This window comes from Solea senegalensis, linkage group LG21, assembly GCF_019176455.1.
Source record: "Solea senegalensis isolate Sse05_10M linkage group LG21, IFAPA_SoseM_1, whole genome shotgun sequence".
NCBI classification, from domain to species: Eukaryota; Metazoa; Chordata; class Actinopteri; order Pleuronectiformes; family Soleidae; genus Solea; species Solea senegalensis.
In genome coordinates this window covers 4,281,351-4,299,216 of record NC_058040.1, presented here as the reverse complement: position 1 = coordinate 4,299,216, position 17,866 = coordinate 4,281,351, and the positions used below count along the sequence as shown (strand labels likewise).

Here is a 17,866-nt window from a genome sequence, read left to right as displayed (position 1 = left end):
TTTTGTGACCAGAAACATCACGAGACACCTAAGGAATTGGCACATGGTCTAATTTACACAATGAGACGAGTGTAGAGTTTGCATTTGACTGTGGGGGTTTTCCCCAGGTACCTCAGCTTCCTCCCACAGTCAAAGTCCATGCAGACGAGAATAAACAGGAAATAAACTGACCTGCCTCAGAGTGTGAATGTAAGCTCTCCTGCAACGTGCACAATGACGGACTCAATGAATTTGGCCAATAGTGACGACATCTCTGAGGTTTTACAAACACAAAGCTCCTACTGGCTGTCCAAGAGTGTTTGAGACCATTGTCAGAAAAACCTTTACTGATGGGAGAACCAGAAGACTATGTCCAACAGTCTTTGATGACAAAACAACTAAGTGATGTTGTCAAACAGGTCAAATATTAACCACGTATTAGTTCCATAGCCTATATGAGTCACTTTGTCAGATACTTGCTCATGAATTCCAACTACAACAACTAATCAATTCATTATCGACCCCTCAATAAAGTTCAGTCCAAACTATTTTGATGGCGTGATTTGGTCCGAGTGTTTCTTTTCAGATTCCTAAATGTAAGTTCTGACTTGATTGTGGACGAACCACGACATTTAGGAAACAAGAAAACAAGAAAATAAATCTAAAAGTTTTACTTGAACGTGTTAAATGAAAAGTCAGGGGAGTGCAATTGGCCCACAGTTCATCCTCAGGTGCGCATGAATGAAAATGTAACGATGGGGCTGGAGGAAACAAAGTTGACTCATGGAAGTAATAAGTATTCATCCTCTGGGAACAAGGAATGCCTTCACAAAACATTTAATTTTAATACGTCAAGTAGTTTAACAAATACAAAAAACAACAATGTGGTGGACCAATAGACATTACAATCCAAAGTCTTGCTGCAGGAGAGGCCAACAGTATAAATAAGAGTCACCAGAGATGCACAATCAACATCGTTGCAACATAATTACATCAGTGCATTCCATCGGTTTGGCCAAAATGACTTTTCCTGCAACGTGACTCGTCTTTTACTTTTATTTCTGCACAAAAAAGACGGTCTCTTGGGCATCTTTTTTTTTTTTGGGTGGAAGTCCTCTGCACTGATAAAAATGACACATTAGCGCAGCTGCAACATCTCTCTCTCTCGAAAAAGGAAAAAGAAAAACACACTCCAGATAAAGAGAAAAAAAAATTATGGCTACGGGCAGCGAGTTGGAAAAAATGTTACACTGATGTTGACATGCCTCATCTATCAATTCTAATGTTTTGTGCTTCGTGTCATGTTTGCACATAAACATAGGCCGTCTGATGAATGAATGAGGGACAGTTTACTCCATGGCAAGACAATCACCCGCTAGAGAGATGCAGCGTGATGTTTTGCTGATATTGGGTTTATGCTGTCTTTTTTTTTTCTCTCTGGTAAATTTAATAAATATAGAACTCCAGAGATGAGATATGTGGGACCTGAGGTAGGAAGGTAATGAGGAGGTGGGGAGAGGAGGGGAAAGGGAGAAAAGGTGTTACTGTGGGGGCCCAGGCAGATAGTATAGACCACATATACACACACACACACACACACACACACACAGCAGAAAATAAAGAGACACAGAACACCCAGTGTGCCTCAGGCTAAGGTGCATGACACATGCGAGATTGAGTCCGAAACAAACCCAGTTTCTTTATCTCATTTTCTCCCTGTGTGTTTCCAGTAACTCTCCACTTCACAGAAAAAAAACACAAACACAACAGTTTTCCAAATATATACACAATAATAAAAAACAACAACAACAATAACAACATATATTTACAAAGAAAAGTGTTCTAAAGGCGCCAGAATCCAGTCCTGGTTCTGAAGCCTTCATGAAGTGCTGGGTTGGGTTTTAAGACTCTGATATTGATCAATATTCAGAGGTACACTATGGTTTCCTCCCGTCCCTCCTCACCACCACTGCCAGTTTCCAAGGAAACCAGGTCCAGCTGAGGGTCACTGGGATGCGGGAGATCCGGATACAGATCCGCTCCACTTGCTGTCGACAACCAGGTCTCCCCGATGTAGCTGTTATGATCTGGGTGGACACACACACACACACACACACACATACACAAAGAAGACATCATTACAGACTCCATAGAGAGGGGATACAAGACAAGAGACTTCATCATTTAGAAAACATCAACAAATAATCACCAGGATGGGACGTGTGGCCTCTGTTTAATGAGCTCAGACTTAATTGTAATCACTAGCAGCCACAGCAGCTGCCTCCTGCACCGGAGCACGAGAGTGAGAGTCAAAACTCAAAGATCCCGAGATATCCATCACTCCCCATACTTAGAGGTGTCACTTTTATCATTATCTTTGTCAGCCCTATCAATCGTCACGGCCTGGATTCGATGACACCTGCCTCCGCACGCTTCACGCTCCAACAAGACGAGATGAGCAAACCAGAGCATGGAAACGAGGAAGGATGAACGGCCGAGGTGTGTGTGTGTGTGTGTGTGTGTGTGTGTGTGGAGCAAAAATATTAAATCAGCTTCAGCCATGCCCCTCTCATCACAAGAGGAAGTTCCTTTTAAGGAGCTGTAACATTATGAAACCTGAAAAGACCATGTGTTTTGTGACTAGCCCGGCTGATAATGTGCCCTTGCATTCTCCCACTTGTGTGTGTGTGTGTGTGTGTGTGTGTGGCAGCGACCATCTACTATAAGGGCAGGTGTGCTGTCATGGTAACAGATGGCATGAACTATAAATTGCCTCATTGTGTCCAGTAGAAAAGAGTGTCTGTTTGATTAATTATATAAAGGAGTGTTAGAGTAGCCACCACATATGCCTGGTGCCTGATAGATGAGGCATGAGCACACAGCACTAAGTGAAACCTTAGCAGATTTAATACGTTACAACACCGGCATCAAACAAACGCTATTTAAAGAACGATATATAACTAGGAAATTGCAAATGCAGCTAAATGCAGCTGTAAGTTTGTTATGTTAAAGCTGTTTAAAAAGCTGGCGGCGTGACTCTGACAAAATGTAAGAACACATTTAAGGTCCTATGAGATCAGCAAGCAGCGATTTGCAATATTTTTATAACGTGTGTATAGTGAGGACCCTCATCCCTCATGTATGTTTACCACAAACAGGGTACATTTTGATTTACATAGTAAGTTTCTTCACATTCAGTGCAACTAATATCTGCAGGAAGTCAGAAGAGTAAAATGAATAACTTTTATAACACATTCCTCTCTGTATTATTATTATTTACTTTTAAGTTCACGTAGCTGCCTGGTTTACAACAGCTATCTATTTTTGAGAGATTCAGCATTCCTCTTTATTTTTAACTTTGCACCTCTGTGATACAAGGATGGTAACTGAGGCGGCTCGCTCTGCCACCTGATGCTGCAGGTGTTCACGTCTGCGAATACCCTTGTTCCCGTGTACTCGTTAATTCGTTGTCGTCATTCATTATCCTCCACATGAGCTGCACACCCTGTCACCAGTCCATCACAGGGCCAACACACACATCGATCTAGAGTTGTTGGTTTTTTTTCAATGAAAGATAGTATAAGGCAAAAATGACTTAAATGGTGAGTCATTTACATTTAACAATAAATATTATGACAAACTAAAAGTAAAAAAAGGGCTTTGTGACTCCCAGCTGGTAAAAGAGTGACCTAATGATTCACTGAGTCATCTACTCGACATAAGTCTTCATCGGTTTTGAAGCCTTTGCATAAAAAGGTGAGCAAATAAAAAAAATGTGACTCATCAGATGAGAGAAAATTCCATCCAACTGGTTCCCCAAGATTATGTTGTGCAGGAGCAAATTATGGAAATCCAATGAATGAAAAAGGGTGTGTGTGTGTGTGTGTGTCTGTTTGTGTCTGCGATTGTGTGCATGAGAACAAAACTTTTCACATGCTCAGGTGATGATGAGAAGTCGGATCATATTTTGATCCATGTGACCGCTGGCACAATGGAGAATTAGCATTTCAAAGAGCCTCTTTTCTTTAAACAGGAAGAAAGAGATACCGAGTTCCTCCACATACCAGACTGTGCATGAACCAATATGTGGCCACAAAGGAGCTTTTCAAACCCAGCTTGCACATGAAATACAACATCCACTCCTTCCACGGGTTTAAATCTAGCGTGAAATTAAATGAAGATTGGGCATTTTGTTCAGTTTTTCATGATTATTTCATTGCCAGTCCGGGATGCATTGTGGGTAAGATGTCAGCTGGAATGCACGTTGCATTGCTGGCTGCAGCCAAGTTTATGCCCCGGGCTTGTTAACAAGTGACTCGGGTTTCACCGGGGCTTGTGCATGTGCTCAATAATGAGGCAAGGTTAATAAGCTGATCAATAAGGAAGAGATTGCGCCACCTGCAATAGCTGGGGAAACTGTAACAATGACCCCGTTTTCATGAGGGCGGAGGGACGAGTCACATGTCACCTGCCAATCCCGCTGTGAATATTCCAGCGAACTTGTATGAATGGATTAAGAATGCTGACAACAACCACAGGAATGTCACACACACACACACCTCAGTGGAGAAACACAGATTAATATTCGTCTACATCTCTCATTCCCCTCCTTTCACCTTCCCCCCACTTTCTGCCTGATGCCATGACAAGTCATGCTGTAATGAGTTTTGTAAAGATTTTTCTAGGATCAATGACCCAATCAGTCAGCCATCGCCTGTGAACTGTGATTCACATGCTGTTGTCTGCCCGTCGATAAATAGAGAAACCATTGATTTTCCTTTCCTTTGGCAGGGAAGGGCCCCCAGCTCGCTGCTGGTGCAGGTGGAGCTGCTGGGAGGAGGGGGGGGGCAGGACTGGGTGGTTTCTTTGTCAGGAGACACTGATTAACTGAGAGGAAGGACAGACAAGGCCTCTCCAGGGATACAGCCTTGAGAGCAGTGTGTGTGTGTGTGTGTGTGTTTACAGTATGCTCTCACATCCGTGGATGAAACCAGTGCAGGCTGAGGGTTTGTTTACATTCTCACAGGTAGCAGATTTCTCAGTTAATGAGCAGCAGAGCTTGTACGATAACAGCGCACTACTGTCCAACACGAGAGGCACTCGAGCTGAGTAATATAAGGATATTAAACAAAGCCACTAATGAAAACTAGTAAGTGAGTCACTCGATGCAGTCATTAGTGGGTGTTTTCAGGCCGGTGTTACTTTCTATCATGGACGTTATCTGAAAGCAAAGATAATATTTAAAAAAGAACAAAAAACTCATTAATGCTATAAAACAATAAAGTGAAGTATTCACATCTCTTAAGCTTGAGTCTCTTTACAGCACTGGGCATTATGGACGGCAGGAGAACAAATCTGGCTCTCCCAGCCCCTGTATGCAAATACACACCAATGTCATGACTGATCACAAGAGCATTATTTTTATTCCTCAGTGTACAGGCTTGTCTGGCTGTTAGTTTCATGACACTGCAGCTCAAAAATGTATTGAAATCAAACAATCGGGGAAATTCAGAAGTTGAGAAGTTTTGTTTTTAGAGGGTGTCGTTTGAAGGACAAGGCCTCACCCTGGCCCTGGATTTTTTTAAGGCTGTACATATGACAGCAAATTGTACAAAAATAAATGCTTTTGGGTCATGGACTGTTACAAGGACAAAACAATATACTTTAAAAGTATATTTAAAGTGGATTTTAGGAATGGTAAAATGTCTTACCAGCAGGTGTGTGCTGCAGTCCCAGCCTTCCTGCGGGGCTGCAGAGGTAACCTGTGCCCATCACCCACCCTTGGGGTTCTGAGTGTGGATTATGGGGAGTCTTAGCGTTGGGGGACTGTCTGCTGTTGGATCTGGCCAGCAGGGTGTTGAGACAGTTGTGTGCGCTGGGGTCAATCCGCTTGTGGTGGACGTGGCGGTTGTTGATGCTGGTGCTGGTGAACTCAGCCTCGTTTACAAACATGGAGCCGTTGCCGGCGTGGTCTCTTGACGGACTTGGTGCCGAGTCCTGAGAGAGGGAGCAGATGCCACGGTCATGCAAAACAACAGAGATGAGAGAGGGAAAATAGACAGTGTGAACATGTGACAAGTAATCTAATGTTTGTATCCACGTAACTGCTTCTAGAGTAAGAATGGACATTAATGTTAAATAACATTCCTCCAACCCCGATAGAAGAGAATTGGATTTCATTTATGGTGCTCACAGCACTGAACAAAACTACTAATTTAATGTAATTAACAGATTATACAAGTAATTGGAATGACCCTTTAAAGTGATAGTTGTGAGCGGTTAGGTTATTGGAGGTGGGGTAGTAAAAGGAAAATCAATACCATACAGCTGGTGCTGACTTTACTCTGTGCACCCTGACTGAAAACATGGCTACCTAATAAAATCTATGTCAACTGGTATATCTCACCGTTAGACAGTCTTTTCTGGCTGGAAACTGATATTTGTAAACCACTCACTATCCTACACCAAAGTCCATAGAGAAAATCAGCATTTTTAGCTTACAGGGACACAGGAGCTGCTGGTCTACTGCTGCCTTGTTTGGCAAATTTGTATTACTGAGGTAAAACTGAACAGTAAAAGTCACAAAATAACCCATTTGAACTCATGCATGGAAGCAGCAGTGCTTCAACAAGGCCAATGTGCCGTGATATAAAATCGCCGCTTTTCTCTATGGACTTTGGTGCAGGGAGCGAGCGGTTTAACAAAACGACACAAACTTCCGTCTCTGGTCAGAAAAGGCTGTGAAACTGTGAGACTTCAGCGAGCATTTATTTTATTAGGTAAGCCTGTCGTCAAGGGCCTTGAATGTTTTTCCTTGTGTCTCCACTGGCAGAGCAGGGACATGCATTGACTGTGTCAGCACCTCATACAACCAAACTTTAAAATACTATCCTTTGACTGTCTGGTGAAAGGTGTGACAGACTCTCCTTCTATGGCCGTCTCTTGTCTCCTCTCTTTACACAAAGCTGTGCTGAGGCAGGACTGCTAATTACTAAGGACCGTGTGCGTCTGTGTGTGTGTCACTTGATCCGTCTCTGACCTTGTGAACGGCCGCCTGTGGCTAAAAACATTAGCAGGGGGGAACATAAGGACCTGCCTCTGCACACCTTTGTCATACCGTTGGTGGTACTACAGCCTCCACACTGACGAAACAGATGAAAGCAAATAAATAAATATGCAAAAAGCCCGGGCGACCTCATTACATCTGGCCTGTAAGAGCCCATGTTAGTGAGAGTGTGTAGATTAATGAGGCTGAGAGTGAGAACATTGCAAAGCGACTCTGCTCATTTGTCCGTCTGTCACGAGTGCTCTGCGTGCGTCTTTTGAAAACTCACACCTGCTGAACTGAGCAACACAAAGGCCGATCCCGACAGAGGCTAAATGTGCTATATTTGTTTCACCACTGCTGCTTTTCCATGCGAAGTACACTGAGACGTAAAGAACACGGAGAACAGTGGAGCCCTTTATCCTCCGTGCCTTCCAGCTGCGAGGGGGACTTTTCACTGTAGTGCTTTTCAGACGATGAAGTGTCGATAATTTAGGTCCTTTTGGTCACACTTGAGCGATTTGTTGGGCCGCGTGCTTCTGGTTTTAATTATTCTGTCGGGACTTTTATTTGCAATGGTTTAATTATCATCAATCATTAAGCTGTTTATTGGTGTGTGGAACTGCTGGAGCTCTAAGACAAATGACGCTGAAATTGCTCTCATTATCGCAGGTCGTTTATCAAGGGGAGATTGAGCTGCTCTGTGTAAATGAGTGTAACTCAGGATGATAGCTGTCTGAGGAAAGCTGCGTGTTAATGAATTTAACAAAGAAATACTCTATAAACACTGTATATCTACTTTGCATTCTTCTCAGGGTCAAGAGCTTTGGTCAGGAGCATTACTTGCTCAGAGTAAACATAATAAGTTATATTGAAATGTGTGCAGAGAACAAACAGTCTGTCTGACGGATCAGCGGTGAGTCACCCCCGCCTACCTGCTGTCCATCCAGAGGTATGACCATATGAGGGATCACAGCAGGCACGCTCCTCTGCCGGCCGTGAGTCCATGTCTGGAGCAGCTTTTGCTGGTTCTCCAGGTGCTCGCGATCCCTCTCCACACTCCGCTGTCCCTCCCTGAGCCGCTCCAAGCTCTGCTGGTACTCCTCCAGCTGCCCGTCGAGCTCTTCCCTCTCGCGCCTTAGCCTCTCCGCCTCTAGGTGGCACTGCCTCTCCCTCTCCTCCAGTCTGCTCTCCTGCTCCCCCTGCTGGCTCTCCCGGGCCTGACACTCCCTCTCCCAGCGCTCCTTCTCCTGGCGCAGTCGGCCCTGGAGCCGCTGAACAGCCAACGCTTCCTCCTTCTGCTTCTCCAGGTTGCGCTGTTTCTCCTGCTCTTGTAAGGTGTTGCCCCGGGTGGTCAGGAGGTGAGGTCGCGGGGCGCGGGGAGACGGGCGCCCGCTCTCTCGCAGGAGGAGCCTCTGGACCTCGTAGCAGCTGTCTTGGATGGTCACCGCAGCCTGGCACGGAGAGGGAACAGCACAAAGATGGAGTTCATGGAAACACTGAGGATTAACCACACGTGCAGATCATTTGACTGGCAAAATGTGATGGAAATCATGATCAGGCGCTGCTCGGAGTTTAGAAGTGATCAGGGAACAAACAGCATCTCCGTACAAGGGTGAATAATCCCACTGACGCTGGCATAATGTGTGGTTTACCGGTTCGTAAGGAAGGAAGGACACAGAACTTTGAATAGGAAAATTCCCTCGAGATCATAAAACCATCCCAATTCCACAATGTGCACATACATCCTTATGCAAATATGCACACACACACACACACACTACACAAATTTATATTTTTTGATACCAAACAGGAGTGTGTGTGTGTGTGTAGTGAAACAAAACACCATGAGCGGAAAGAAAGATCAGTGGGATCCTCTCGTCTACAGCTCATCAAACAGCTGAGTGATGTCTGTGTTTACTCGAGCTGGAGTGTGCAGGTATTCTGATACCTTCATCTCCACTGAACCTGACATTAACATAGCATGTGTTCCTCCACAGTGAGGAGAAGGAGGGCTTTGCTTGTTCGTTCGTTTGTTTGTTTGTTTGTTTTTATTGACATGCTAACTAGGGCGGTGAAGAGAGGCAGAGAGGCACTCACCTGCAGACTGTAGAGCAACTGCGTCAGGCTGTGGACACTCTGAGCGATCTGTTTGAGAAAGAGTGGCACAAAAGCACGCGGATAAATATGTCCTCCTGTGTTCTTAATGCAAAGTGTTTTAACATTTCATCTGAAGAAGAGACAAAAGATTGTTGAATTGTTTTCTACCACAGGCTGATTTAATGCTTAAGGGCCTGTATAGTGTGTGGAAAAAACTAAACAAAACAGAAGCTATTGGGAGTTTCTATGGACGAGTCTACCTGTTTTTCTCAGTACAACCCAGATCATAATAATATATTTACAGCCCTTTTTTAAAAACTTTACTATTTTTAGTCACATATTCATGCACTTAATCCAAGGTCAAATGCACTTTCTATCTAAGGTAAATGACATAACTATTCAAAATTATGATTTTACTGTGTACATTTAAAGTGGTACTGTGCTAATAAACAACCAACATTGTGTATTGTGTTAGGAGAATTTAAACAAATCAAATGAAAACACATAGACTCACATGAGGTACACCCATTCACCTGCTTGTTAATGCAAACGTCTAATCAGCTAATCAGCTAATCAAATGGCATTTAGATGTAAAAGCTGATATTCCAAGTATCAATCATGAGAATGGGGACAAAAAGTGATTTAAATGAGAGTTGATATAATTCTCTATCTAATGAGCAAACTTTGTAGTCAGATAAGTGTTTGTTGTGAAATAGATTACAGTTGCAATTTGAAGCTACAATTGACACACTTTTCAAACCTTCAAAGTACAACAATGATGATTTTTGAAGGATTTCAAGCACCCGTCAAAACCCTGTATATAAACAACACATTTTCTTTTATCTTGTGTTTTCAGCCCTAAGTCAACTGTGGTTGTTTGACACATGCTATATAAATAAGCCTTGACTTGATTTATAATGTACCAGACACCAGAGGATCTCTTTCATTCTGCTCTGCATGACAATGTGTGGCATAATATAACAATAAAGCTGAACTGAATTGAGTATGTGTCACACATTGCTGCCGTGTAACTCATTAATCCTCAGCCAACAAATGAGTTACCGCTCCTTTGCAGGAGTCAGAATCTGAAGTCAAATTCATGGGACATCGGCGCCCCCTTGAGGCTGCTGAGGCTTGAATTATCACTCAGCACTGGATGAGAAAACCATTTCTCCTTTATCAGAGTCATTTACCTCACAGTTCACAAAAAAGCTGCAAACGGTTGCACAACTGTGGCACGGAATGGGTAATTGGAATAAGTCGGTATATCCATTTTTAATGGCACAATACCTTTAGGGACTAAATGGACTTCTTCCCTTTATTACGAGCTTATCAATGATTCATCGCATTAAGACCGAAATGTAATTCTAATAGACGGTACTGAATTATTAACACAACTGCGGGCAATGTTGAGCCACACATCTGAGGAGAAATGGAAAGAGGTGACGCTCAGATTCAGGATGTATTGGCCTGAACTACCTCTGACACCACTGTATAATATCACCATCATCACTCAATACACTAATAGGAAAAGATTACATCACATTAAAGTAGCAATGTTTTACTCAAACAGCCTATTTAAGCTTCCATTTCAATCTATGTCATGATCTCAGAGCTTTAAGCTCAGGACATTTCAGAAACCACTAATGTACCTTCAAATCAATGTCATCTGACTCAGCGTTTTGCACGTGGGATGGAGCCTGAAGAACAACAGCCTCAGTCCATCTCCCTTCTGTGGCCTCGGGGTTTTCAGGTGAGGGCTCGGGAGGATTTGAGGGGAACTCTGCAGGTGTCGCAGGGCTGAACACAAAGTGGCTTTCAGAGTCCGGACTGTGGCTGGCTGGAGAGCAGGTCCTCGTTGACAAAGTGGATTTGAGGTTTTTGGCTGCAAAACAGAAGCAACGCAAGTGTGAGACTGACTTTGAAAGTGTGCCTGAATTGTACGGTGCATTCAAGTCTGAGTTTTCCATGTAAATTTTGGTTGTTTCAGACAGAAGCCGGATTTATGACCTCAAAGCCTGCAACCTGCTATTTTATTCAAATCATTAAAGGCTTCTGGGGGAAGATAGTAAATATTTGTGAACAGGGGAAACAATATGTAAACACTTTGGGATTTAATTGTGCAGAAACGGTAAAGCAACGTCTGCCTCAACTCAAGCAGAATACATTTTATTTATTATTTTTCAATAAATACAAACAAATGGGATTTATTAGTTTAGTTTTAGTTTTTTTTCAGAATATGATTAGCCCCAAATTTACCAGGAAGGAACTGCAACTATGGGGCATAATCCATTATTTTCTTTTTCTAATTTCAAATTCAATGTGTCCTTATCTTTGATGAATTTTTACATTATATCTTTTTGTCACTATTATACCTGAATTAAATCCCAGATATGCAAATGTCTTTATGCCTTCCAGCCTGAAACGACGGACTGCAACTGACACTGACCTTTGACTTGAGACAACTATATGAGCAATATAAGTAGTACAAGTCCAAATAAATGCTGCTATAATATAATCGTTTTTTAAAATCATAAAAAAGAGAGAGACACAGTGTTTTTTAGTGTTTGTTTATGCCAAAGGCCTCACACACCTTCTTGCAGAGCTGCAGCGAGCAGCGTGGCGGCCTGAGGCAGCTCCTCTGAGTGCGGCTGGACGAGGAGCCGAGGTTCGACCACCGGAGCGTCCGTCCTCCCACTCAGAGCCGAGAGCTCAGTGTAAATGTGCAGCTTCTCCTCCAGGCTGGAGCAGATCTGCTGGTCGTGGCTCATCAGACTCCCTGATAAACAAGGTCACGTGGGTCAAGGGCTTAGCCCTGAAATATCTGAGATTGCGAAGAAGAACAAGCATAATAAATAATTTCACATATTTCTCAGTTACCTTGTAACTTATGGATCTTCTGAACGCGAGCCTCAGCAGCTCGCTTCTCCTCCTCAGATTCACTGGTGTATTCCTCCTCTTCCTCTGGACAGCTGAGTGGAGGCAAAAGTTAAGGAAAGTTAGAAAATCTATGAGTGAAAAGTAAAATCTTTCAATTTTTTCAGCTTCTCTCCACAAACCTCTCGACAGCCTCTCGAATGAGCCTCATCCAGGTGTTACGCTCCTCTTTGGACGACGTGTGGACTTCGTACATTTCTGGCCCGGCAGCTGATGCACTGATCAGAAACATGCCTCTCTCTTGATTAGCTACTTCTCGCACTATTAACTTCTGCAGAGCGATGACTGGTGGTTTCTGGTCCTGAAGCCCATTAAAGAAGGGGAAAACGCACACTTTAAATTCACATTAGATGGTAACAGCACAACATAAAATAAGGTAATAGGATATCACGTTTTGATTACTGCCATAGATCAACTCGACTAATGAGCTCGTACCACAGAAGCAAACGTGTACTTCTGGTCTTTTTCCTGCAGGAGGATGAGCGTGTCTGTGAGGAGGAGCGCCAGGACATCTGTGAAAGAAGAAATACTATCAGTATTTATTTATTCATTCATTAATCAAAGGCCCAGTTTGTAATTAGTAGTGATATCGAATGGAAAATGAAATTGAAGCCTTTACATTGTTACAATACAGCCCTGTGTGGCACCAGTGCAAACCACCAGAACCCCATGTGGACGGTGTTTAGTTTTGGTGTGTGAAATTTTCCAAGTTAGTGCATGTATGCAGGGCTAGGGTCAAATGATGACGTAAATGATGAAAGTAAGGAAGTGTTGCAAGATACTGTTCATTTTACAGACAAATCACACACTGCTTTGAAGCAAATGTGTATTTCTGTTGTTGGAGTCAAACTTTCAGTCCAGACTGATTTCAGGTGTAGTGGGAATATTTATCAATAAACAAAAATGTATAAAGAAATAACAATGAGGGCATATGAGATGGTAATTTGTCGCGTAGGTTTTCTCATTGATTGTGTTTTTTCACATACAAAAACTGTATTTATTATTTGTTTGTGCATAAATGGAACAAATGAAAACTAAAGAGTCTGTGTTGCTATTTAGGCCATTAATAAATAAAATACATTTGAATGATTGCCTGAGAAAAATCTGTGTCTTACCCTTTAATCGACCAGTGGCAGTCTTCCACAGGAGCAGGCCCTGGTGTTTGAGCGCTTGACCCGGCCTCATCATGTCCTGTTTCCGGAACGCGTGCCCGTTCTTCAGTTTGGCCAGGCTCCGATTCTCCATGCGGCCCCACACTTCCTGTAATCTCTGGTGCCGCTCGTATTCGCTGACTCTCAGGTCCACGGCTGCGACCACCTCCCTGATCTGAGCCAGGGCTTTGGAAAGATCCGCACATTCCTCTGTGTTTTCTGAGGGATTTAGGAAGAACAAACACACAAGGAACTAATGAGATCATGTCATGTTTTTGTTGTACATTTAAAACTGACCAGCATTTGGCTCAAGTGATCATTTAATCTATTCCGCCAGCAGATGGCAGCAGATGACTTACTGTACCTTCAGTGTATTGGAGGATCCTCTCCAGCAGCACTGGGTACTTTGTAATCCTTTGGGTTACCAGCAAGATGCATTCTGGGATCTCCCTCCGGCGCACCAAGGAATTGCTACCTTGTTGCTGGAAAAAGTAGCAACAAAATCTATTCAGTCTCGGAGCAGAATGGCAGCGATGGTTATATTCTAACACTGGTCAGATAGTAAGAAGATATGAAAGCATGCCGTTATTTAAGAATTAATTGATTAGACTTGAATTCATTTGCAATTTACAACAGTTTTCAATTAGAAATTAACAATGTAAATTGACCGTGTATTCTGATAGGGAACCAAAATAATGCAAAGAAAGTTTAGATGCCTTCTCTCTTTCATACAGGCTGTGTATTAGGGTTGTACAACCCTCGTAATAACATACATATTATGTTGTTAACACTGTTTTTAGTATGTGTATGTGGAGGAAATGAAGGCTACCACTACAGAAACACGATATCAAACAGGTGACACAGTCTCGTTCTCTCTTTGTCTCTCCATCCGTCTTATTAAACAATAATCCAGATGAACAAACGGGGCTGCAGCGTTAATATATGCAAACGGACTAAACTGATACAGGCAAAGTGATTCTGTGACGGAGAAGCGGCAGAATTAATTAATTAATTAATTAATCAATTAAATAAAATGAATTAACTAAATGAATTATTTCACTAAATTATTCATCAGCCAACGATCACACAGCGATCATCAGCTGTTTTTAAAAGTGTGACACCCCCATCTCTCTCTCAGTAAGCAGATCTGACGATTAACCCATGAATGCCAACAGCCTGGAGCACATTTATGTCACTTAGTTTTATAATGTTATTTTTCTTTATGTGTCTGAGAGGTCCAAGATTGTTAAGTACCTTCAGGAAGTTCTGAAATCTCTTGTTATGCTGCTGGAGCTCTTTGAAAAAGCCAACCGCTTCATTGTGACGACTGCAGAATTCTCCATAGACCTTCTTCATTTTCTCACCATTTTCCTCTGAAAACTGCAAAAGAACACACACGTTCATATTTGCACCCGCTCCCGTCAGTTAGAAGTGAACAGAAGAGGTGGCCTCAGAAGACCCACCTGCTGGAGCAGGACGTCTCCTATTCGCTGGATGAGGTAGTTCCTGTGTCCCTGAGGCTCAGCAGAGCTGAGTCGCCGCTCCTTCATGGCAGCGAAGAAGCCATGGTGGAAGAGAAGCAGCTGGTCCAAACAGGGGAAAACCCGCTTCACCGCTTCTGTATCGAGCTGCACTTCCTCCCTCATTCCTCGCCGGAAAACCTCTGCCATGATGTGGAGCGTCTGCAGGTGGTGGAGCTCAGTCTGCATCAGCTCTGCATCAGAGGGTCCACGCGCAGACACTTATAAATGACATGTATGTAGCGTGTTTTGCCTCCTCCTAACACTTCTCATCCACGTCTCTTACTCACCGTAGATGACATCCTGCCTCTTGACGGCTCGCTTGTCGTGCCTCTTGCAGAACTTGTGCTCAACTGTCAGACTCCACGACTCTGCCTCATAATCCACAGCGTCCGCGGAGATGTCACCCTGGATACACGCGTCCACACAGTCTGTGGGTCGAAAAAGGAATAAAACTGTTTTAGGCAGAATGTTTTTTTTTAATCAGAGAGGTTCAAAACTATAAACTAATCTGAAACATCATAAAAATAAGTAAGTATTCTACATATGTTTGTATTTTTTTTTCCAATTTAAGGTTTAATTTACCTTATAATCAGGAATCAGCAATCTTATAAAAGGTTCCTAGGCTTTAAAATACCAAAACATATTTGTTAATGTTTAATATGTCTTTGCATGTTACCTTGCAGTGCTGGTGAAATACAGTACATGGATACTAGAGCTGAAATACTACTCTAAATGTATATACTCGATTAATACTGAATTAATCGTCAACTTTTGGGATCATCGATTAATCAGTTTAAAGCTTTTTTCATTATTAAAACAAGATTTAAAACGGTATTCATTATTGTATATTGCGAAATTGTATTGTATAATCATTAAAACTGTATTTTTTTTACGATATTTTATGGACCAAACGATAATTTGATTAATCGAGAAATTAATCGACAGATGAATCAATTATGAAGATAATCGCTAGTTGCAGCTCTAATGGATACATCTTATTCCAAACACATTCATGTGGATTGTGTAATAGGAAATGCATTTTTCCCAAAAAAGTATACAATCCACTGCCTCAGTAACAAACTGTCAACCATGATACCAACTTAAAACTTCAAATTGTCTAAACCTGACACCTTCACTACACAACAGGACACTTGCATCATGACAGTATTTTAAAATGATAATGATCTGTAGTTATACAGCTCTTTTATAGTCGCTCGACCACGGAGTCAATTCCTAATTATCATGGTCGGCTTGTACTAGTTTTATTCTGTGGATCATGAAACCCATTTTCAAGCAGCTCCTATATTGTTAACAAGTACTATCATTAACTTACTGCATTTCATCCCATGAAGAATTACAGTTTTTAACAAAAATCGATCTGTAACCTTTCGGGGAGGTACTGTACAACGGTGTACATGTGACTCCTGAAAACAACAACAAGTAAATGAATGAGCTTCCTTTTTCTTGCACCTTCTGCAAAGGAAGAGTCTGCAGAGGTGGAGGACACTGGAGTGGACAGCAGCTCCTCTGAAGGGCTGGTCACCTTCACAGCATCTGACTCCGTCTCTGAACTCTCACTCAGTCGACTGTAAACACAGAGCAGAGTGCAGACACTTGCATAATTAAGGAGAATATTTGCACCACGCCGTGGATTATTATGCAATTTACGGCGTCTGAGAGTTTAACGACCTGTCACTTCCAAACGCAGAGCTCGACTGGGTCACCGTGTCCTTCTTTTCCTTGGCAGTCATGAGAGGTGGAGAGGCAGAGATGGGGATCACACTCAGAGGAGGACTGTCTCTCACTGTGAAATCTGAGGACGAAGAGACGAAATGTTAGAAAAACAGGAAAGGAGAGTTCAACAACACAAGTGCCGGTGAGTGCTGACCCCTGTCTTGTAAACTCACTCAGTGGGAGGGATGCTGTCCTGTTTTTTACCATTGTCACAGCACTTTTATCCAGAGGTTTCTAAGTAATACAAATGAGAGAGGCTGGTCAGAGCATATAAGCAACTGATACAAGGACAGCTTTGGTCAAAACAGAACCACACTCACCTTCAAACATGGTGGAACTGACTCCTTACAGCCCTTATGGACAATTGCAGTGCAACCTAGAGGAGTAACAATAATTGTTTATTTCTGTTCCGCAAAAGAAGAGACTGGAAGCCTCTTAGGGAAACAACTTTACTCACTGGGGCAATGCAGCAGGTCCTTTCCAGATGCTGGTTTGTCACACACCACACACATCGTCGGGCCCAAACAGGATCCTGTCGCAAACCGATGTCCATTGAGCTGCTTATCCTTGGCTTCTCTGTCCTTCGCCTTCCCCTTTGACAACCATGTCAGAGACATATGCGTAAACAAAGGGACCGCATAGACAGAGAAAATACACCTGTAATCTCAGGCCAAGAAACAGGCCTTAATTAATGTTTCCATACACCATGATAACAATCTTTGTCAGGTTTCTATTTGCAGAGTAAACGCTCCCACAAGTCAGATAAATATTCCTGGAAAGAATCCGCGGCTTTTTTTCCAAACCGTAAGAAAGTCCACCGACAAGGAAACCAAGCACGGCATAAACAACAGATGCAGGTCAGAGAGAGCTTCCAGTATCTGTGTTGACTCAGCAACAGGGGATTAATCATTGAAGGAAAAGAGGCTACACACCATGTTTGGTCCTCTAACCTTGAGCTATTCCCAGAAACATTTCCTGGTTCTGTCTCCCACAGAGCAGAGACACACGGTCACACACGACACACGTGAGTCCACACCTGGGAAGCTTCTCTTTACATACAACACCACCCCTGTATAAGAATACTACAGTTCGGTCAGCCAGTATGCAAACACCTGCGTCATTAAAGGTCACACATGAAAAGAAATTTTTTTTTTTTTACATATTGTGCCCACATACAAAACAGATTTTTATTATTATTATTATTTATTTCTAAATATTTCTGCCACTTTTGAGGCTTTATTGAAAGCAGATGGTAGCGTGAAGTGAAAAAGGCAGCCCGGGGCCTCGCAAACCTGGGACTGCTGCAGAGAACTGTGACCTCAGTGTATTAAATGTCTGCTGGAAAGATCCCATAGAATTTGTTTGCAAAAGGACAAAGCGGGTAATCTATTTCCTCT

At 42.7% G+C, this 17,866-nt stretch overlaps 1 protein-coding gene across 4 annotated transcripts in view; it reads right to left on the bottom strand.

Moving 5' to 3' along the window:
* Positions 1-772: 772 nt before the first annotated feature.
* Positions 773-17,866, bottom strand: part of arhgef28a (Rho guanine nucleotide exchange factor (GEF) 28a) — a 53,092-nt gene continuing 35,998 nt past the window's right edge. For all 4 annotated transcript variants that reach the window (XM_044011971.1, XM_044011972.1, XM_044011974.1 and 1 more), the window contains 19 exons: positions 16,927-17,062; positions 16,790-16,845; positions 16,643-16,703; positions 16,425-16,548; positions 16,206-16,321; positions 15,023-15,163; positions 14,676-14,926; positions 14,467-14,592; positions 13,577-13,694; positions 13,177-13,431; positions 12,497-12,573; positions 12,184-12,362; positions 12,005-12,096; positions 11,718-11,903; positions 10,777-11,009; positions 9,125-9,172; positions 7,960-8,478; positions 5,691-5,976; positions 773-2,066 (listed from right to left, as the gene is read on the bottom strand). In XM_044011971.1, coding sequence (XP_043867906.1) covers positions 1,906-2,066; positions 5,691-5,976; positions 7,960-8,478; positions 9,125-9,172; positions 10,777-11,009; positions 11,718-11,903; positions 12,005-12,096; positions 12,184-12,362; positions 12,497-12,573; positions 13,177-13,431; positions 13,577-13,694; positions 14,467-14,592; positions 14,676-14,926; positions 15,023-15,163; positions 16,206-16,321; positions 16,425-16,548; positions 16,643-16,703; positions 16,790-16,845; positions 16,927-17,062 — 3,165 coding nt within the window. In that variant the 3' untranslated portion in view covers positions 773-1,905. The remainder of the gene's footprint in view (positions 2,067-5,690; positions 5,977-7,959; positions 8,479-9,124; positions 9,173-10,776; positions 11,010-11,717; positions 11,904-12,004; positions 12,097-12,183; positions 12,363-12,496; positions 12,574-13,176; positions 13,432-13,576; positions 13,695-14,466; positions 14,593-14,675; positions 14,927-15,022; positions 15,164-16,205; positions 16,322-16,424; positions 16,549-16,642; positions 16,704-16,789; positions 16,846-16,926; positions 17,063-17,866) is intronic.